Source organism: Plecotus auritus, assembly GCF_963455305.1.
Source record: "Plecotus auritus genome assembly, chromosome: 7".
In the NCBI taxonomy this organism is placed as follows: domain Eukaryota; kingdom Metazoa; phylum Chordata; class Mammalia; order Chiroptera; family Vespertilionidae; genus Plecotus; species Plecotus auritus.
In genome coordinates, this window is record NC_137774.1 from 59935242 (window position 1) to 59956907 (window position 21666).

Here is a 21666-nt window from a genome sequence, read left to right on the forward strand (position 1 = left end):
CCCCCAACGAGCAGCCCTGCACCCACCCCCAGGATTGCCCTTCACCTCAGCTGCTAGAGCGCCCATTCTTTTTACAGCGTTTGTTGTGAGCTGTGACTTTTTGCTTACTTTTTATTGCCGGCCTCTCCTTCCCAGTGGTGAGCGGGGCTGATTACTGTTCTCTGGTGCAGTGCCTGAGACTTGGTCATCCATAGTATATATTGAATGAATGTTGCCCCTCATCCCAGCCATAGATGGAGAGGGCAAAGGAGTCACGGGCATGTGTTTGGAATATTCTTTTTCACGTTTGGGAGGTGGGTTGGATGGAACCCAAAGCATCCTCCCCGTGAGTGAGTGGGGGCCCAAGAGAAGGGGAGGGTGGGAAAGAAGACTGTAGCTGGACAGAGGCCCTCTGCGACCTGCTCATCCCAGGCGGCTCCTTTAAAGGCTGACAGGTGAAAAGGCTGGAGGCCTTTCAGCTCATGGCACTGTAACTGTCGCTCATCCAAATAAGCATCCGTGAGCCCTGGCTGCGGGGCTCAGTTGTTTGGAGCGTCGTCCACGGTGGAGGGTTTGATTCCAGGTCAGGGCACATGCCTAGGTTGCAGGTTCGATCCCTGGTTGGGCAACCGATTGATGTTTCTGTTTCACATTGATGTTTGTTTTTTCCCTCCTCTCTCTTTCTCTCTCTCCCTTCCTCTTTCTCTCAAGTCAATAAAAAAGTCCTTGGGTGAGCATTAAAAAAAAAAAGCTGTACTTGAGGCATCATATTAAGTACAACAAGTCAAATGTGTCCTGTTTCTAATGCAAGCACAGCAGTCACACATTTCCACGGAGGTTTTTGTTTACCGTCAGGAAAGTGACCTGCTCTGTTTAAATCCAGGATGCCCAAACTGACGCGATTGCTCGTTTGCTGCCTGGCTGAAGGCTGCAGGCTAAGTGAGCAGTGCACGTAATCTGTGTGACCTTTGAGATAGAAAGGCGAACCATGGGTCCTGTGCAGATCATCAATGACCCAAGAAGAGAAATGACTTTTGGGATCTGGCCATGATTCGTGCACCATTCTCAACCCTGGCTGCACCTTTGAACCACAGGAGTTCAAAAAAATACTAATTCATGCCAAGGCCATGCTGACCAACTGAGTGAGGATCCCCATGGCTCTCGAGGCCCCGCTGGTGGGGCCTGGGTTTCAGCCTCTTCATGCCCCGCTGGTCCTGGGTGCGCTGGAGTGGAGATGTGCTGGCTGGCTCACCTTGCTCAGCCCCACTGAACACACCGCACCTGCTGCCCTAATGGACCCCGGTCAAGTCCATACCCAGCTTGTCCATTCCCCATCCCCTCTGCATCTCCTTCACGGGGCTTTTGGCCAACACCACCAGGAAAGAGGGAGTGCTAACCAACGGGACGCAGAAGCTGCAACCTTGTTTGATTCCAAGGCACCTGTCTTGATACAAGAGCCTACGTAGAATTCAGATTTTAAGGAGACTGGATATTTACCTATTAGTGCGTCTAGTCTCACTTACATAAGGTGCTCTCCTTCCGCCCCTGGAATCCTGGTCTCCCCACCTCCCTCCCAGTCTGCCTCTGCCCATCTCTCTGCCTCAGATTCTCCTCTGCCAGCTCATATCCCCCTCCCTCTTCTCCCGCAGTGTCTTTGTCTCCTTGTCTCTGTCTCTCTCTTCTTCCACTTGCTCTACGTTTGCGTCTCTCTCTGTACCCCTGCGTCTGTCTCCATTTGTCTCTCACTCACAGCCTTGGTGTTTGTCTTCATTTCTCTTCACAGCATCCATGTCACTCTCTCCCGTTTCTCTGTCTGACACTGTGCACGAGTCTCTCTCCAGTCCTCTCTCTCTGTCGCTGTCTCCATCCGCCTCCTAATTCCTTCCCCTCAGATCTCTCCCTGTTCATGACCTCTTTGTGTCTATGTGCCTGTGGGTCTCTATGACCTTCGGCTTTGTAATGATTTGCAGGCAGGAGCTTTGACTGCTCAGCTCTCCTGCAACACCAGCATTTTCCTGGCTCCTGGGAGGAGAGGGGCAGTGAGGAGACACAAGGGAGCTCTCTGGTCTGGAGCACACACACAGTCTGGCTCCCCTCTCGCTTCCTCCGGGATTGCGCACACTGCGGGGTGTGTGTGTGTGTGTGTGTGCGTGTGTGTGCGTGCGTGTGTGTGTGTGTGTGTGTGTGTGTGTGTGTGTATGTGTGCGCACGCGCTGGGGAGGTTACCGCTGCCACTGGGGTCCGGCTTCCTCTCGGGTCTCAGCCCTTTCATGACACAGATGCTCTCCATGACCAGCTTGACGGGGCCTGGGGGATTCTGCATTGACTTCACCAGGGAGATGTCTGCTGGGTTCAGGGTGTCGAGTGCAGCCAGTGCGGCCTCCAGTGCTGGCATGGCCTCAGCCAGGTCCCCCTCACACTCGTCCTGCGGGCAGCACGGGGACAAAGGGTGAGCACAGCGCCTGACATGCCTGGCACGGGGGAGGATGTGGCTCTGCTCCTGGAGAAAACCGTCCTGGAGGGGGTGGGTGGGGCTCTCTGGGAGGCCTGCATGGCCCTTGGGGGCTGCAGCCTGGATGCCTTGGACATTAAGAATTCAGATGGTTTGTAATCTTTTAAAAAATCAAGCCTTTGTTTTTTAAACAATTCCCAAGAGATATACGCAGTGGGGACCAAGGATGGGTTGAGAGATGAAGGATGAGGCTTCACAGGTGAGTGACAGATGGGAAGAGGGTCAGGGCCAGTTTAGGGAAGACAAAGGTGTGCGGTGCGGGGCAGGGAGGGTCGGGATCATTGCGGCTCAGCAATGGGAAGGGGTAGGGTCAGGGACGGGGGAAGCAGCATGGGCGGATGCAAGGCTGAGTGTAGGAGTGAGGAACAGGGATAGAGACAGGAGTTGGATAGTGACACCTGGGAGAAGACATTATTTCTTCACTTAAAAACAAAATTAACACAATGAAATATCAGCCATAAAAGTACTGATTCATGAAATAACACAGATAAGCCTTGAACACTTTATGCTGAGTGACAGGAGCCAGACACAGAACCCCAGCTGCCACATGATCCCATTTACATGAAATGTGGGGAGAAATCCTATGAAGTCGGTGAGTAGCTGCCAGGGGCGTGAGGGGAGTGGGGGGCTGCTTTGTGGGGAGGAAAATATTCTGGATTCAAATAATGCCGATGGTTGTAAAACTCTGTGAAAATATGAAAAGCCACCGAATTGCATAATTTAAAAGGGTGGATCTAATGGTGTGTGAATTATGTCTCAATTAAAAAAAGAAAGCTTAACATTATAAAACATTTAGAACAGGAAGGGATCTTATAGATTAGTTAGACAGTGACTAAATAAGAAAGAAAAAGAAGAAAAGAAAAACAAGGTTTTAGGAAGCAAATGAGTTAGCTCAGGTTCCGCAGCTGGTCAGTTATGGCACCAAGCTCCAAGCCTGGCTCCCAGCTTTGCCCGCAGCCCAGGGTGATCCCCAGCCGGCGTGGAGTGCAGCCTGCAGCCCAGGGTGATCCCCAGCCGGCGTGGAGTGCAGCCTGCAGCCCAGGGTGATCCCCAGCCAGTAAGCGGACTGGACTCCACAGGAGCTTCAGTCTGAGGCAGAGCAGCGAGCACTGGCATCTAGATCCTGCAGGTTATGATGATGGGCAAACAGACACAGGTAGTCCTACTTTCCCACATATGTGTGTGTGTATGTATGCATGTATGGGTACATGTATCATGGATTCTTTATTTTAGGTTTTCTGCTCTCTCATAAACCTATAGCAATGATTTATTTAGCTCCATTAACTTCAAACACCCCCCCCACCCATAAACAAGCCATGTCCGTATCCCTCTATTAAATAAATGAATGGCCAGTCCCAGGCCACTCCATTGGCCCAGGTCAGCCACGGGATGTACACGAGTGGAGGCGGAGGAAGAACCAGCCCAGCCCACCTCCCTCGCAGCAGCTGCACAGCTGGGTGTAGGGACCGGAAGCCAGGGCTCTCCCTCAGGGCCCAGGCCTGGGTTCCAGCTGCTTGCTTGTCAGGCGTCTCAAACTCGCTCTCATCGTGACATTGCCTGCCAGGTGATTTCCCACCCTGAGCGCATGGGTGCCCCTCCCCAGGCCACCCAGAGAGTCTGGTCCTCGGCTTGGGTGGGGCCTGGGCCCTGCACTTCAAGCTCCAGGTGAGTCTGCTCGGCAGTTTCCTGGGGCAAGTCCGGGGCACCCCCAGGGCACCCCCGAAGCACTGAGAGCAGGCAGGGCCAGAGGGGGGCTACTTGGTGGCAAACCGTCTGCCTAACATGGTCATTAAAGTGACTACAGGACATTTGGGGAAAATATTTTGGATATGCTGTTAAGAAAATTTTTAAAGCATGACATAAATTGCAACCATGCTATGACAGCAATAATGGAAAAGGTGTTAAAGTTGACTTTTTTTTTGTTTTTTGGCTAATCCTCACCTGAAGATATTTTTCCTATTAATTTTTAGAAAGAGTGGAAGGGAGAGAGGGAGGGGGAAAGAGAGAGAGAAATAGAGAGAGGAACATCAATGTGAGAGAGACACATTGATTGGTTGCCTCCTGAATACTCCTTGACCGGGTCCAGGGATCAAACCTGCAACCCAGGTACATGCTCTTGCCTGGGAATCGAACCTAAGAGACTTTGATGCAACAGCAGACGCTCTAACCATTGAGCAACTGGCCAGGGCTAAAGCTGACTTCCCAGCAGGGCTGTGTGACACTGTTGGAATGTGCCCAGCTCTGCAGTAATCCTGGCATCATTTGTCCTCACTAGGAAACATGATTCATTAACTTAAAAGAATCGGCCGGTTTAAGCCACTGCTGTACTTGTGGGGCCTGCGTTCTGTCAGCCATTCCCCTCATCTCCTCGCAGGGCGCCCTCCAGGGTCTCCCTCACGGGGTGAAACCAGCCCAGGACTGCAGCCCTCGAGGCTCAGAAAAGGACTGGGCGCCACATAAAGTCTCAGGGACTCACACAGCACAGCCTCCTTCCCCTGACTCACCTCCCGGACCTCACTCCTGTCCTGGAGGATGGCAGAGCACTGCCCTTCCTTCCCAGCCAAACCAGGAGTGAGTGTGTGGGTCGCTCTGCACCCTCCCTGCCCCTCCTGTCCCAGGGACCACTGCTCCCCTCACTCTGCAGAGCAGAGGCCTGGCTGTGAGGCACCCACGCGTGGCGACAGGCTGGCCTTCCTCCAGACAAGTCCTGGCACAGGGTAAAGAACCACGTCAGGGGGTGGCTAACACGGGCCCTTGAGCTGGTGTGTTGGACACATGTGACACGCCTTTGTTTTCCCTTAGTCTCCCTGGTTTACAGATGAGGAAGCTGAGCAAATGCTGAGCCCTGAGGTGCCTGATTCTACCAGGAGGAGCTGCAGACGAATGTGCCTCCAGGGCCAGGCCAGCCGACACGCCAGGCAGGGGCTGGTTGGCTCCTGAACCGGGACACCACGGGCAGCGCCATCCACGCTTGACAGCTGCGCCCAGGAAGGGGTCCCGGGTCGCCCGATGCTTGACTTTTGTTCTCAGAAAAGCTGACACTTTAGAAATTTTACTTGCAATCTCTTGATTTTTAAAAGTTGATAATTATTCCAAGATCACAAAAGAAAAAAGTGTGTGTCACAGTGCGCCCCTGCCGCCTGGGCCACACCCTCATTGCGTGATGCTGAGACCAGGGGTTGGACCCCAGGCATCTCCGCGAGGCCAGGCCTCAGGACTCGTTGGAGGGAGCCAGCCTGGAAGGCCTGTCCTTGAGGAGCTGCCCCATTATTTATTGACCCTGGAAGCCAGATACAGGCCACTCTGGTTCAAGCTCCTATTGTAAGAATGGCCAAAAGGATTTTCTAACTGCTGATTGGGAGCATTCTGACAAGCCTGTTACACTAAGTGCCCCGGGGTCCATCCTGCTGACTGGCTGCGCAGCTGTGCAAGTCCATGCTGTTGACTCTCGGATACTGTCCTGTCGCTCCTGCACCCAAGGCTGCCGGGCTGCGCTAGTGGAGCTGTGCAGCTCAAAGTGCTTTGAGAGATCTACAGCTCCACAGGAATGCCATCCAGGCTTTCCTCCAATAGCTGAGAGCAGGAAACGCCTGTCCCAGGACCGGCAAACGGAGTCCTCTAGGTCAACAATCTGTCCTTCAACCAATGTTCGTTCCACCCTATGACATGCCAGGCACACGTGAGCAAAGACGTGATGGAGGAGAAAGAGGTGTCCAATCTGGAGGAGCAGCATTCTTGGCAGAGCCGCCAGGTGGTGCAGGGCCCTGGGTGGGAATGTGTCTTGTGTCTTTTTTTTTTTTTTAAATATATTTTATTGATATTTTACAGAGAGGAAGGGAGAGGGATAGAGAGCTAGAAACATCGATGAGAGAGAAACATCGATCAGCTGCCTCCTGCACACCCCCCACTGGGAATGTGCTCGCAACCAAGGCACATGCCCCTGACCGGAATCGAACCCGGGACCCTTCAGTCCACAGGCCGACGCTCTATCCACTGAGCCAAACCGGTTTCGGCTTGTGTCTTTTTAAGGAGCAGCCAGGAGACCAGCATGGCCCAAGCAGAGTGAGGGACTCCTGGAGATGAGGGTCGATCATACTGGGTCATGTGGGCCTGACCTGACTCTGAGAGAGACAGAGACTTCTAACATGGCCACGGTCCCTGGACACAGCCGGGGGTCAGGGTGTGCGCTCACCACCCAGTGGCTTGCGCTGCTGGGACAGTCACCCGCCCTTTCCAAGCTTCATTTTTCTCATCTGCAGGACGGGCGACCACACATGTCCCCCAGAGCTGGGTGGGCTGCCCTCCTGCCGGCCCTTTGTACCTTGATGCCCTGAGCAACAGCGGCAGCGGCGTTGGATTCTTTTTCGTCTGCCTGCACTAGGAGTTTCTTGGCATCGGCTTCGATGGTCTCCTCTTCGATTTTCACCATCATCTTGGCAGTCTCCTCGGACGTCTGGATGAGTTGGGGTTGCAGTGCGGTCAGCTCCACTTGCATGACGGCCACCTAGCAAGGGGCCGGAGTGTTACGAAAATGACCGAGAGGCAGGTTGGAAACCACCCTTCAACCTATGTATTCGCAGAAAGTTTACTTTAATGGGGTCTGTTGTTGGCTGGAGTTGCCTCTGATCTTTCAATGTCATAGTTCACACCAGGCATTGCAGATACCGGGCACCCTGCTCGGCACTAGACACATAAACTTAAAACCTATCACAAGGCTTTTCTCATGGCTGAGCCCATCTTCTAGTGTTGGGGGCAGGAGAGGGAGAGCAAGAGCAAGTTAGGGGGAATCTACTTTATTTATCCATTCATTCATTTATTTGAGAAAGGGGGAGAGAAACATTGATTTGCTGTTCCATGTATTTATGCACTGTTTCCTGTATGTGCCGAGATCGGGGATCAAACTTGTAACCTTGGCGTATCTGGGTGACGCTCTGATCCAGCGGTTCTCAACCTGTGGGTCATGACCTCTTTGGGGGTCGAACGACCCTTTCACAGGGGTTGCCTAAGACCATCGGAAAACACAGATATTTACGTTACGATTCATAACAGTAGCAAAATTATAGTTATGAAGTAGCAACAAAAATAATTTTATGGTTGGGGGTCACCACAGCATGAGGAACTGTATTAAAGGGTCGCGGCATTAGAAAGGTTGAGAACCACTGCTCTAATCAAACAAGCTCCCAGTCAGGAAAAGCCTACATTTTTTTCAAGTCTGTGAAGAAAGCACATGTGGTCGAGATGCATGGGATGGAAGGAACTTGCAGGCCGTTTCCCTCTCCATAACATTTGAACGGTGTGAGCACCTCTGACGGGGGCAGCTGGCTGCTGCTGAGGGAGGGGTGCCATTTCACAGGCAACTCAATGCATTAGATGTTCCCGATGCAGAGCTGGGGCTCCCCACCTCCTGGCAGTCCCACCCACTGGCCCTGGTTCTGTGTCCTTATGTGAAGAGGGTTTGTGACCTTGTGCTGAGGCCCGGGAAGCGCGGGGAGAGAAGCAGGCGCCCTGGCCTGGCCATGACACGGGCTCTGGACCATGCGGGTCTGACTCTCAGTTCCGGCCTGACCTCTTGGGGCACTGATTCACTGGGCTGCGTGACTGTGGGCAAGTCACCTGGCCTCTCTGTGTCTTGGGGTCTCTGGGTGAGCTTTCCTATTCATAGCACTGTGCCTGCAGAGGGCTCACGGGATGTCACCTGGCACCTTCATTTTCTCTCTCTCTAAAAGCAAAGGATCCCGGTTGGACCCAGCTCGCCAGGAACATAGCATGAAGGATGCCCCTACATCCTCCCCAGCCCTGGGCTGCAGTGTTCATGGAATTGCTGGGCTTAGCAATGGGCCAACCTACTGGCAAACATTCGGTTGTCTCGGACCTTTGTTGGTGCTGAAAATCCCTGTCTTAATGTGGCCCTCACTTTAGATCACTGGTCAAGATGGCCTATCCGAGCACAAATGAATACAAATTCATATGCCAGGCATTTGGTATTTGTGTCAGCTTTTCAAATCCTCATGATAGCTCTACAAAGCACAGACTATCACCTACTAACAGAAGAGGACACTGAGCCCCAGGAGGTAGGTGAGTTGAGAGCTGGGATTGGAGCCCAGGACTATGACTGCACAGAGCCTGCTACTAACCATGGCCTTATCCTGCCTAGTGGCCCCTGGCAGGGCCAGGGCCAGGGTAGGCCAGCAAGGCACTCACCTTGGGCACAATATTCAAGGGGGCACCAGAAAACTAGTACCATGATAAATAGTATTTTGTTGCAATATTTTAAGTCAAAATGAATGCCCCAAATCCAAAATGAACAAACTACCAAAATCTTGAGTAAAGACAACTCAATGTGCTGGGTGTGGGAGGAGGCCGTGAGGGCGCCCTGTGGGGCGTGGATGCTGGGTGCGGCACTCCTGAAGGCAGCACCTGGACAAGCCCCCCTGCGCCCACCGGCCCTTGGCCTCCGCCCCTGCTCTGCGGTGGCTGTTCTCACCTGGGAAGCTGCGAACTCTAGTTTCTGCAGGCCTGTCAAGTAGCGGCTCCTTATCATGTCAACCTCTTGCCTCTTGCTATTCAAGAGGGTCTTGAAGGTTAGGATCAGCTCAAGGTAGGAGGTGGGGGTGACGTAATTGTGTCTGCGAAGCGTGTTGTAGTAGTCGAGTGACAGCTCCTTCACACTCTCCTGGAAGTATTTGCACATGGAGACGACCCTGCCAGGGCAGAGGCGGTGGGTGAGGCCAGAGACACCAGCACGGCTCTGGGTACAGATGTGAGGATGTGCGAAGGCGCCCTGGGTGGGCCCACGGAATCCCAAATCCTCCAACTTAGGTCAGCAGAGCCACCAGAAGGACTGGAGAGGTTTGTATTCTTACTGAACGATATTGGATCAGGTGACCCTAACCTCCTGTCACTCTGTGGTCACCAGGCTGGGCAGGAGCTCTTACGTTGGGCAGCCTGATGAAGCCTCCAGACTTTGAAGAATGATGTTTGTAAATACAGAAAGTAAAATAGGATCACACAGGAAAGCAACTATGTTGAAATAGAGTTTTTCAAAATATTTTAAAAACCAAATTTGTTTTATAGTCACATATATGCTTAGTAGGGGTCAGCAAACTTTTTCTCTGTCACAACTACTTAATTCTGCTGTTGTGTCTGAAAAAGGGGGCGTGGTTCCAATACAATTTATTTACAAAAAAAACAACAAACAAAAACAGGCTGCAAACTGGACCTGTAGGAATTAATGTTTGCTAACTGCTGCATTGAATAACATTGGGCAGCATGCTGGAAGCTACCATAGTTTTGAAGGGAATATCTGTAATGACTATGAAAAAGCCCTTGTTATTTTTATTGGTAACAAAGTCACAGGTCCTGCTAATACTACTGGGTTTACTGCCTACATTCATCATGGAAGAAAATGCAAAATCCCAGCTGGATGTGAGAATGAGATGTAGATTTTCCCCCATTCATATTCACTCACCCCTGGAGTTCTATTCATGGGCCTACAGACCCAGGCTAAGTCTTCTGGCCTACAGAACAAAGTCCAACATTCTTAAGACAGAACTGAAAGCTGTGCCCACTCTGAACCCCGCCTGCTTCTTCATGTCCCACCCATTCATCCAATAGCAGTCCCAGGCCCCTGCCAGGCACTAAGGACATAGAGGCAGACAATGCAGGTGGCATGGCCCAGGCCTTCATGAAGCACCCAGGGTTTGACAGTCTAATCTCTTCCCTTACCCCAGCTTTTTATTTGTTTTCGTGGATCTGTGCTTTGCACATCGAAAGTAAGTTTTCTTTACCCTCAAGAACCCATTCTACCCCCCTGGCCCTGGCAGAGGCTGCCCTGCTGAGAATAAGAGCTCTAAGACAGCAGAGTAGATATCACTATACAGGCAGTCCTTGGGTTACCTTGGACTTGACGTATGTTGTTTTGAGGTTACGTCGCCATCTCCCATTTATTTATAAAAAAAAAGTTCCATCATTTCGACGTATGTACATATGTGCTTTATGTTTTTTCTTATTTATTTACCACAAGTGAAGGTCAGGAATTGTTACCTTTCTTTTACATTTTTTTTTACTGTGTCACTTCATTACTGCTGTGTATGTGCTCCATGTGAGTGACGTAGGTGCTTATGTAGGTGGGTTCCGACTTATGGCGAAAATCGTGTTACAGCACCGTAGGAGTGGATCTCCCACGTAACCCGAGGACCTACTGTATTCAGGTTCTTACAGCTGTGGCAACAGTACATTCCCAGGACAATCCTGAACAATACAGTTTTACTCTTTTTCAGAAAAAAATGTTTTATTTATTAAATAGCTAACTAAATGTGATTTAAAAGTGTTTCATTTATTAATAGCTAACTAAATGTGATTTAAAAATGTTTTGGCTCAGTGGATAGAGCATCGGCCTGCGGACTCAAGGGTCCCGGGTTCGATTCTGATCAAGGGCATGTACCTTGGTTGCGGGCACATACCCAGTGGGGAGTGTGTAGGAGGCAGCTGATCGATGTTTCTCTCTCATTGATGTTTCTAACTCTCTATCCCTCTCCCTTCCTCTCTGAGAAAAATCAATAAAGTACATTTTAAAAAAAACTTAAAAAAATGTTTTATTAAATAGCTAACTAAATGTGATTTAAAAGTGTTTTATTTATTAAATAGCTAACTAAGTATGATTAAAATTATAAGACTTTTAAATCTAAATTGAGAAATCTTAAAACAAGAATAGAGCCAATATCTGGATTTTCAATTCGGAATATATGCTTGGGGTACTAAAATGCAGCTAACACTTACGCTATCCGAATATTGTCATCAAGTTCCACATCTTCCAGAAATTTGTTAGCCACCAACTCCAGGGCATCCGTGGGCCAGGACTGGAACCAATCAATCGTGCAGCAATTGATGAGTGAAGGGAACATTCTTAGGCGGTTCCGAAAGGCATCCCCAATTGGGCTCATGGCTAATGAGAAACAGACCTTGTTAGTCCCCTTCCTCCACGGAGGCCCAGGGCAGACCCCCTTGGGTCTTACCAAGGACTCTGGTGAGTGGGCATGTTCCCTGCTGTGCCCTAGGACTGTAACTGGGAACAGTCATGATGAGTGCCTGGGAAGTGTGTGGGATGGGGGGGGCGGGCGGCTCATGGGATATTTTAATGAAGTTCTGCGATGGGAATTCAGTGACTGGTCTCCCATTCCTATTATTGTCCCTTCAAGATCCTTAGGGTCCATTTGCCAGAGTGATTTGAACCCTTTGATCTACTTGCCACGGCTCTCGTACACAGCTCTTTACAGAGGTATGGAGGCATCAGCTTGTCTCCATCCCATCCAGCCACAAATTTTGGGGTCTATACCGCAAATATCATTCATTTTTTATTTAGACTCAAGGTGGTAGAGAAAGTGTGATGCACAGGTAGATGTGTGAGAAGGTCAGTGTGGCTGAAGGAGAAAGAGAGAGGGAAACTTGGTTTGAGACCAGAGTGGAGAGGATATGAGGATAGTCTGGCAAGGAACCTTATAAAACCATAGGGGAGGAATTTGGGTCTTCATCCTAATAGAAAGCAATTTAAGTGTTTTAATTCTTGGGCATGCATGTATGTGTGTGAATATACAATGATCATATTTGCAATCTATGAGAAAACCTCATCCTGGCTCAGTGGGACAGAAAGGTCTGGAGCGGACAAGAGTGGACATAGAGAGCCTAGTTAGAAGGCTGCTGAGGTGAGGCCTGGGGAGGTAAGTGGCTCGGCCTGTGTGGGTCTCTCTCTTCTCACCAAGGACAATGTGAAGGTTCTTCTTCACCCGCTCAATAAAGAAGTTATACATAGACAGAGGGGTGACATCAATCTTCTCGCCTGCTGTCCTGGCTGCTGTCTGCATCTTCTCGACAAGGTCGGCCTTCTCGTCCGCAGGGAAGATGTTGGGTACATCGCCTGTGTTCAGAAGCATGTTGATGTCCTCAACAAAAGACTCATCCTTGACCTGGTTGTCAGCGAAAAGGAACACGGTGCTCTTGGTGGCCATGCCGACCTGCAGCATGATCTTCTTCAGGTCCTCCCGCCAGTCGAGGCTTGAGTAGCTCTTCGTGATCTCGATTTGGTACAGCTCGTATGAGTTCATGAATGTGGACAGTTTGCTGGCACTCTGCCGCCCACTGCCCCCGATGCCCACCAGGAGCAAGTGGCCTTTGTCCTGCTTCAGGACCCTGCAGATCCTGGAGATGTGCTCAATGGCAAATCTGAACATGACCAAGGACATGGGGGCCTTGCTGATGTTGTTGAACTCATCTAGGTAGTACTCCATGACCACCGTGAGCTGTTTCAGGTCTGTGATCTCATCATAGATTTTGGGGTCACTATCTGGTTTGAAGTAATCTCCAAAAAAGAGGCTATGGATATTATCATCGACGATCTTTCCAGTGGGTGATAGGTGGATGAGAACCTGTGGAAAAGGTAAGTCCCAGTCAGGCACTGAGCCAGTGGCCCAACCAGGATGGCAAAGGGAGGTATAGAGGAAGGGAACAGGAGGTGAGCTTGTCTCCCTCAAGCACATTCTTCAAAGACATGGTTCATTAACAGTTTAAAAAACAAAACAAACCATGATATGTGGGTCTGATGGTTGTAAAGACTATGATGGAAGGACATTAGTGAAAGGCATGTAAAGCGAGGGTCATGCTTGCTAAGTAGTTAAAACATTGGTGGTCAGACTGTAAGATTCCCCACAGGCCTCAAAGGGAGACACCATTTTTAAAAGTACTTGCTCCTTCACCAAATAGAGGTACAGGTGCTTCCTCTGGCCCCACTCCGTGCCTAGAGTAGAAATGTTTTAGATGCTTCCTTTTCCTGTATTACAGCAGGGGGGAGGTGGGGCGGGGGGTGGGCTCTGTTCCTGGTCTCTGGCTGCAATGTGAAAACACTTTTGCAGTTTTTCTATGGAGAAATCAGAGCTTCTTAGAAATAGAGGTAGAACGAGCCCTGGCCAGTGTGGCTCAGTTGCTTGGAGCATCATTAAAATGTTTAAATGTTTAATGTTTGGTGTATCTCATGCACCAAAACATGGTGGGTTTGATTCCTGGTCAAGGCACATGCCTAGGTCACTAGGTTACTGGTCGGGGTGTGCACAAGAAGCAACCAACTGATGTCTCTCTCTTTTCCCCTCACCCTCCCTCTAAAATCAATAAACATATCCTTGGATAAGAATTTTAAAAAATAGAGGTAGAACTAGATGATTCTTAAAACAACTTTTTCTTATATGAAATGGGAAAGAGAAAAAATGTATGAATGGGAAATCATGACAATCTTTCACTTGGGTTTACCAGGGCCTCAATCAAACCATGAAAATTTATGGTTCCTTTCTCAGCTCACAAATTAATTTGACCCTGAATATGTATAAACAATAACATCATATAGCCAATCACTTGAATGGTTCAAACCCTATAAGCTACCAGGGATGTGGAGCACAGTTGGGACTAGTGGTGTGTCACACATCAAGTGACTCGTTGCTCAGTGCTATTGCTTTAGGTCAGAGAGCAGACTGAGAGTCTCCCCTGGGAAGGGAACCTGGATTCACACTAACATGGCCAAGTATTTGGGACCATTTCTGAGGCCAAATGATCATAGGGTCTGGCTGACCTTCTCCATGGTGTGCTTGAAGCAATTCGAGGTGGTTTCCTTCACCAAGTTGAAGAAGACCTGTCTGTCCTCATCGTCAATCAGCCGGTCATAGAAAACCCGATAGACCTCATGAATCCAAAGCCGGATAAGCTTCTCTACATCCTGGAAAGCAGAGTTGGTTATCTGAATGATGTGCCTGAGGGGGCAATTCTCACATCCCAGTTGGCTTGAGAATGAAACAAGATCATGCTTTCAAAATGTTAAGCACAAGGCCTTGCACAGATTCGACACGTAGGAAAGTTAGCTCTTGTGGCTAGGAAGTGTGGCATAACCTTGGTAACAGAAGCGACCGCGCTGACCTGCAGGTGGGAGTGAGGACAGAGCAGCACCCCTTGGATCACCCGGGAGAAGTCCCGCAGGTTAAAGACGTAATGTGACTTGGAGGGAGTCGGCAAGAAATTCTCCACAGCAGCTTTGTAAATCGTCATAGTAGCCTGTACCAGCATCTTTCCATACCTTGGGAGAAAGGAGAAGGTAGGCCAGTCAAGGAGAGGCCAGAACTGAGGGCCCCAGACCAATATCCTGGAAGACACAGCAACCTCTTACCTTAAGAAGATCACGTCAAATCCTTTCCCAAAGTGCCAGTCAGCAATGGAACCAAAAATCTTGGTTAAAATGTCATCCTCAAAGGCGTTGATGGAAATGACATTCAGGTGGCGGGTGAATCGCCCTGGAAGACACATGCACACCCTCTCATTCCTGGGCCTGGCGCTCCGCACATGGGAGCTGTTTCCCTCTGCCTCCTACCCCAGCTGTGCTGTGCTATGGCCGCCTCTCGCCACGTGGCTATTTCAACTTAAATTAATGAATATCAAATAACAGTACAAGTTGGTTTTCCCAGTCCCACTAGTCACACTTCAAGGGCTCAAGGGTGACATGTGGCGCTGCTGCTACACTGCCTGGGCGGATACAGGTCAGCCTTGGGCCAGACTGTGGCAGCTCTAGGAGCAGGGCTCACGCTCGCTTCAAAACATAAAGGCACACCTGATCATCACCAAGATCATCAAGCAATTGGAATACTTTTATAGAAAGGGAGCATCGCCTGCCACTTACTGCCTACATACCAAACCCATTCTTCCCCAAACTAACTGCTAGTAATTTGGTACCCTTACATATGTACATCTGTCTATGTTAGATATCTATGCATCTATACCTATATATTGGCTTTATTGAGATATAATTCATATTATCCTTACATATCTACATCTGTCTATGTTAGATATCTATGCATCTATACCTACATATCGGCTTTATTGAGATATAATTCATGTTATCCTTACATATCTACATCTGTCTATGTTAGATATCTATGCATCTATACCTATATATCAGCTTTATTGAGATATAATTCATAGTAGTTTTGATAATCTGGAACCCATTTTCCAGTAGATTACTCAAAAAGGGCTTATGTTTTTATACTTAAAGGCCAGCTTTGCTGGCTATAACATTCTTGACTCTCATTTTGTTCCCGTGAGTATCCTAAATGTTATTCTATTTTCTTATGGCGTAAAGCATTGCAGCTGAGAAGTCTTAAGATAACCTAACTTGATTTTGCTTGTCCATCAGGTGCTCTTTTTTGCCTAAATGCCCTAAAGGTTATTTTCTTTAATGTCCAATAATGTTACTAGTGTATGCCTTGATAGTGATCATTTGAAGTCTGCATCCTCAGGTACATGGTGTACCAAATATGGTCACCAGCCCATTTTCCTCTCTTACAGATGAGAAGGCCACAGAATCGGAAGTCTGGAAATGGTACTAAGATTCTTATGCAAGGATGTATACTCCTCAACTGTTAGATGAGGAGATGATGGGAGGGGGTCTCATTTATTTGTTTATTATTATTTATTATTATTTCTCTCCAGGTGAGTTGCTCTCCCTTTGGCAATGTGAAGAGTTATAACAAACACCACAGGTAAAGGGTCCTGCAGCCCTCGCGGAGAACACCTGGCTGGCATCCCCAGGAAGACGTGCTGGCGCCTGAACTCTCTTTTTCATCTGAGACTCTCTCACCCTCTCCTTGTCCTATTTCCACAACTTTCAACATGAAGTCTTCCGATGCTGCTCCCTGGAGCAGGCCCAGCCTGCCCTGGCCACAGCTGCACACACTTTCCTCCTCCCTCCATCAGAACAGAGTGCCTGAGGTGTTTGGCTCTGCAGGCAGGGGCGGGGTAGCAAGGAGAGGAATAAGCTTCTCTTTTACATACCAGTAATGTCATTCCTTCCTCCCCCGGGGGGCCCCATGGCTGTGACCAGCAGCACGTCCACAATGTCCAGCTTGTTTGTGTCTTTCTTATCAAACCAGTGACCGTGGTCCATCCATTGCCGCAGGAGCTCAATGGGGGGCTGGGCCCCATACGCCTCTTTGGCTGGCATGTTGAGGTCATCTGGGGAAGAAGCCAGGGCCACATGCTGTAAGTTTAAGGGACCCTCTGCTCTCACAGGACGCAGCAGAAGACTCTTTCCTCCACAGGAGAGTCCACAGTCAGTGTCTCACCCCCACTCTGGGCAGGGCTCAGCCCACGGACGTTTTGACCTACAGGAAGAGGTTTCCCTGGTTCTGCCCACTGTGACTTTAAGGCTACATAGATTGGCATCACAGGCATTTAATTTTTTCCCATTCCCTCCAACAAAATATACTGATTGCCTACTGTGTGTTAGACATTTTAATTTCTGGGGCTATGATTTCTGGGGAGATGTAGGGAAGTCAGCCACATCCCAGCTAACAGGGTATTTAATTTGACCAGCAGGTGTGGAGCAAGGCTTTGGACTAAGGCTTTGGTGGAGCAAGCTACAATGGCGAGAACAGACGTGACTTTCAGGCAGGAACTGACGTCCCGGGAGCTAACGCCCAGTCTCTGGACAGAGAGGGCGCACAGCACAATGGAGCTTAATGTCTCCCCATACAACACTGGCTGAGAGCCCTGCTTGGGAAGGGTGGCATTTTAGGAGTTTTATACCGGTTATCTCATCTAGTCCAAATAATGACTTTGTCAGGAAGACCGCTTTACAGTTATGTTGGAGGTGAGGACCTGAGGGCCCTGGGAGTTAAGTCACAATATGCATAGGGGTTGAAAGTGAGATTTCAAACTTGATCTGTAAGGCTGCAAAGCTTAAACTGTGTCCTTTAAAATGTTTAATTGAATTTATTGAGGCAATATTGGTTAATACAATTATATAGGTTTTAGCTATATAATTCTATAACACATCATCTGTATATTGTATTGTGCATTTACCACCCAGCCTGTTTTTGGACATACCATAAAAATAGGAAGGGAAAACAGGTTGGAAGAAAGAAGAAAGGAAGAAAAAGAAAGGAAAATAAAATAAAAAAGAACCCTACCTTTAAAGAGCTGATGTTAGCTGGCAAGGATACAAGTACATGCAATGTTCATTATCAATACGTGAATTTTTAAAATTGATTTGAGAGAGAGGGAAAGGGGGAGCGAGAGAAAAATTGATGTGTTGTTCTGTATAGTGATGCATTCATTGATTGCTTCTTGTAAGTGCCCTGACCAGAGCTCAAACCCACGACCTTGCCTATTGGGCCGACTCTCTAAGCAATTGAGCTACCCAGCCAGGGCAACACATCAGTTTTAAAGGCAACAAGATAACTTAGAAGAGCAGGGCATCACTATAAATAAATGGGACTCTAGTTGAAATGTATTTGGCATCCCAAAGCCTGGGTTTGGGCCACAGCTCCACAATTTTCCAGACGTTTGACTCCGAACAGGAAATTTAACCTTCTGGAGCCTCAATGAATGACTGGCAAAATAAGAATGGCAGTTAACGACCTCAAAGAGTTGTGGAGTTCAACTGAGATAAGTGAGGAAGTGTTTTGTAAACAGGTAAAATCTTGGGAAACATCAATGTGTTATTTCACATTTATTGAGCAAATATTGGGTTTCTTCACGTACTGATAACATATCTTATCACAGGTGTGTGCTGCTTTTGGAGATGCAACAGGATCAACACCGCAATCCCTTCTGGAACTGCGTCTCCCCACAGGGTCACCTTGCCTGGCCCATGGCTCACTCAACTGCACCCCAGGAGAAGCTGGGAGCCTGGCTCAGGCAAGGACGCCTGGACCATGTCTCACAGACTAAAAAGTTGGCTGCCCGCGAGTGTGGCTCAGTGGTTGAGCATCTACCGATGAACCAGGAGGTCATGGCTTGATTCCCAGTCAGGACACATGCCCCACTGTGGGTTTGATCCCCAGTAGGGGGCGTGCAGGAGGCAGCTGATCAATGATCCTCTCTCATTTTGGATGTCTCCCTCTCCCTTCCTCTCTCTGAAATCAATAAAAACATATTTAAAAAGTTAATAAAAACTTGGCATGTAGTACTTGGTCAACAAATACTTGGTAATGGAAGGAGTCAGAAGAAAAAGCAAAATTAAAGAAGGAAGAAAGGGAAGGAAAGAGGAAGAGAGGGAGGGAGGAAGGGAGGAGGGGAAGGAAGAACTAAATTTTATTAACCGGAAACATTTTATCCATCAGAGAGAAGACTGCAGAGTGGACCGGCAGCCGAGCGGGGAGGAGCCTGATGGCATCCAGGCCTGTGCCTTACCCACAAACACCACCGCCTTCTTCCCGATGGGGGGCCCAAAGAGGCCCTTCCGCCGCCGATCCAGCTTGGACATGATGATATCCTGGGTCTGATAGGCTGAGGTCCTGGCAGAAAAATTGAGGCAGTTGGGCAGGTAGATATTTTTGGGAAGGTGGAGGAGGAAGTTGTTGGCGATAGCTGATTTGCCAGTGCCTGTCGGTCCCACAAATAGCATTGGAATCTCATGGTCCAGGTAGGTTTTCAAGAAGAAGGATTGCCGGGCCGTCTCCATGGTGGGGATGATGAGTTCTGAGACCTGTACCACAAAGACATGGAAGAGCCTTGGTACCTGGCCCAGGAGGCTGGGCCTTGGCATCCAGAAGACTCAGTTCCATCCTTACTACCCACTCAGCTTCATCCCTTCTCTCATTCACCTTGAATATTTAATAGTCCCAGGAGCTTAGCTTATTATCCTGTGAAATGTGGTAGTGATGGCACCTCGTCCATTGAGCTGGTTTAAAGATGAAATGAGATCACGCATGTAAAGATGGGCATATTGTTCTTGTTTTGTAGATGAGAAAACTGAGGCCCAGAGCTTTTCTGAAACTTGCCCAGGTAACACAGCAAGTAACTGAAAATGCAGGGATTTGAATCCCAGCTGTCTGACTCCAAAGTCTATGTTGTTAACCACTAAACTGTTACAAACCCCAATTATAATAAGAATGGGTCTATGGCTGCTGCCTTCCCAGACCACTGAGCAGCCGCCTCCCCCCAGGCCACCTCTGTTGCTTGGCTGAGAAGGATTAGGTGCTTGTTCCTCATCACTTTTCCCAGCATCCGGGTTCTTGGTTCTAAGGCCCATCCTCTCTTAACCCCTTTCCAATATGGGGACTGCAGCACTCTTCCTGGTACTCAGACCCCAGCCGGACTCTACGGGCTTGGCCTTGGGCTCCTGGAAGCCCTGTTACTCTGAGAACAACAGCCTAGCTTATTACCCTGTGAAATAGGGTAGTGATGGCACCTCTGGCACCTCTTTACCTAGCTTAGCTTGCCTCCCTGAACCCAACCCCTGTCATCATCCATTTGGCCTTCCTTGGGGCAGAGGAAGGGGCAGGGCCTCTCTCATGCTGAAGCCTCCTGGTGTGTGTAGGCTGGGCTCAGCTCTGGGGAACACCCTCACACTGGGGTTTGTGAAAGGGGCCAGCTTGGTCTGTGCAGCAGGGTGGCGCGGTGCATGCTGGTAGACAAAGGCTTGGCTTTTTTGGTAAGTAATTGGATCACAGGAAAAGGATCAGACACCAAGGACATTGCAGCGGAGAGGATGAGAATTGATAGGTGTTGAGCAAGGATGTTCTGCTGTTATCCCCACAGTCTTCCCAGTAACCCTCTGAGTCAGGTGTGGAATTAGTTCAAATTTTCAGATGAAGAAAACTGAGGCTGGAGTATTGCTGCTAACTTGTCCAAAGACAGAGCCAATAGGTGATGCGGATGCCGAACCAGGTTTTGCTATCAAGACTGGGAATTTATAGCAAGTTGGGTTTCATAGGTTTTTATTGTCAGGGACAAGGGGAAAATGTGCAGCAGAACTGAATATATTTTCTGCACAAGACTCTTTTATTTGTATGAATTCAGCAAGATTTGAAACCCCTGGAGTTTAGGTGACCAAGCTCCTTAAGGAGAATTAAAGTTTAGGGTCTCAGTGCTGGGGTGGGGGGTCCTCACCACACTGAGCCCCCAGGGTGGGCCCTGAACTCAGCACAGGCCGCTCTGGTCCTGCCTATGTCTGACACGACAATATTCCCACTTTCCTATCCACCGTCTCCACCCACCCAGGGCCTGAACCATCTGCCATCACCTGGAGAGGTAAGTCATGTCACCAGATGCTACGCAGAGTCATAAACGTGTACCCCCAGATAAACGTTCCACAGGGAAATGAGGAGGAAGTGTCAGTGAGTCGCCTGCTAACCAGACAAGCGAATCAGAACCTGTGCTGCTGAACCAGAACCTGTGCTGCTGAGAATGCGGATCCAGGAAATCCTCCTCAGGGGATTTAAACAAAGGCAGGTGTCCTTTTTGTCTGAGATTCCTGAGATCATAATGCCATAATGCCTGTCATGACTGATAATGATAATGATAATGATAATGATCAGAACAGCAACCACTACTGATCTAGCACATAGTATGTGCCATGTGTTCACGTATATTGTCTCCAATTCTTACAACCATCACGGAAGCATTTTTCTGTTGTTTTGTAGTTGAGTGAACTGAGGCAAAGGATGAAGGCTGAGTGAGGAGCCCATGCTTTCAGGCTCTGCCACGCACGCTTGGCCTTTCCTGAGGGAGTTCTTTAAAATGCGGACACAGAACTGCGGTCCATGCTTTCACCTCGTAGGATTTGGGTCATTTTGGAAATCAGAGTTCCGTGGCCAGTCCCTCTTTACCTTGGCGTTGGCTGGGATGTTTTCCTCCTCTTTGGTGATATAGTCGGTCCACGTGTACCAGTGCCCACCGCCTTGCTTGAGGAAATAAAAGTCATAGACGCTCCCTGGACTCAGAGAAACAGAACAGGCCGTTAGCACACAGGCTCACACTTCACAATGAGGCGCTGCTGCCTCACCCGGAGGCTCCTGCAATGTGTCCGTACTCGACGGCACAGTCGTGGCGAAGCTTACTCACTGCGGCAGCTGCATGAACTGGAGCAGCTCTTCTAAAGAGTGATGACTTTATTACTTGTATAAAAACAATAGGTGCTCTGTGTGCAGAGAATTAAACTGTTTTAATAACGTAAACAGCAAGTATTAAAAATAACAAAAAAAGAGAGCAATACATCACTCTAACCCTTACATCCAGAAATAACTTTCAATGGCCATCTTCCTGGCCTTCTCCCTAGGTGCACGGCACGTTGAGATGGAAGGGCAGACAGATCGAAGAAATGCTTTTATAAGAATGGGATCACTTGACATGTTCTGTTTTTAAAT

General features: G+C 49.0%; 1 protein-coding gene across 2 annotated transcripts in view; it reads right to left on the minus strand.

Moving 5' to 3' along the window:
• DNAH3 (dynein axonemal heavy chain 3) overlaps nt 1-21666 on the minus strand; it is a gene marked incomplete at its 5' end in the record, with an annotated part of 199493 nt that overhangs the window by 24862 nt on the left and 152965 nt on the right. For both annotated transcript variants that reach the window (XM_080680101.1, XM_080680100.1), the window contains 11 exons: nt 2206-2404; nt 6813-6995; nt 8976-9192; nt 11270-11435; nt 12246-12912; nt 14103-14246; nt 14444-14600; nt 14691-14814; nt 16349-16528; nt 18710-19004; nt 21130-21233. In XM_080680101.1, the coding sequence (XP_080536227.1) occupies nt 2206-2404; nt 6813-6995; nt 8976-9192; nt 11270-11435; nt 12246-12912; nt 14103-14246; nt 14444-14600; nt 14691-14814; nt 16349-16528; nt 18710-19004; nt 21130-21233 (2436 nt within the window). The remainder of the gene's footprint in view (nt 1-2205; nt 2405-6812; nt 6996-8975; nt 9193-11269; nt 11436-12245; nt 12913-14102; nt 14247-14443; nt 14601-14690; nt 14815-16348; nt 16529-18709; nt 19005-21129; nt 21234-21666) is intronic.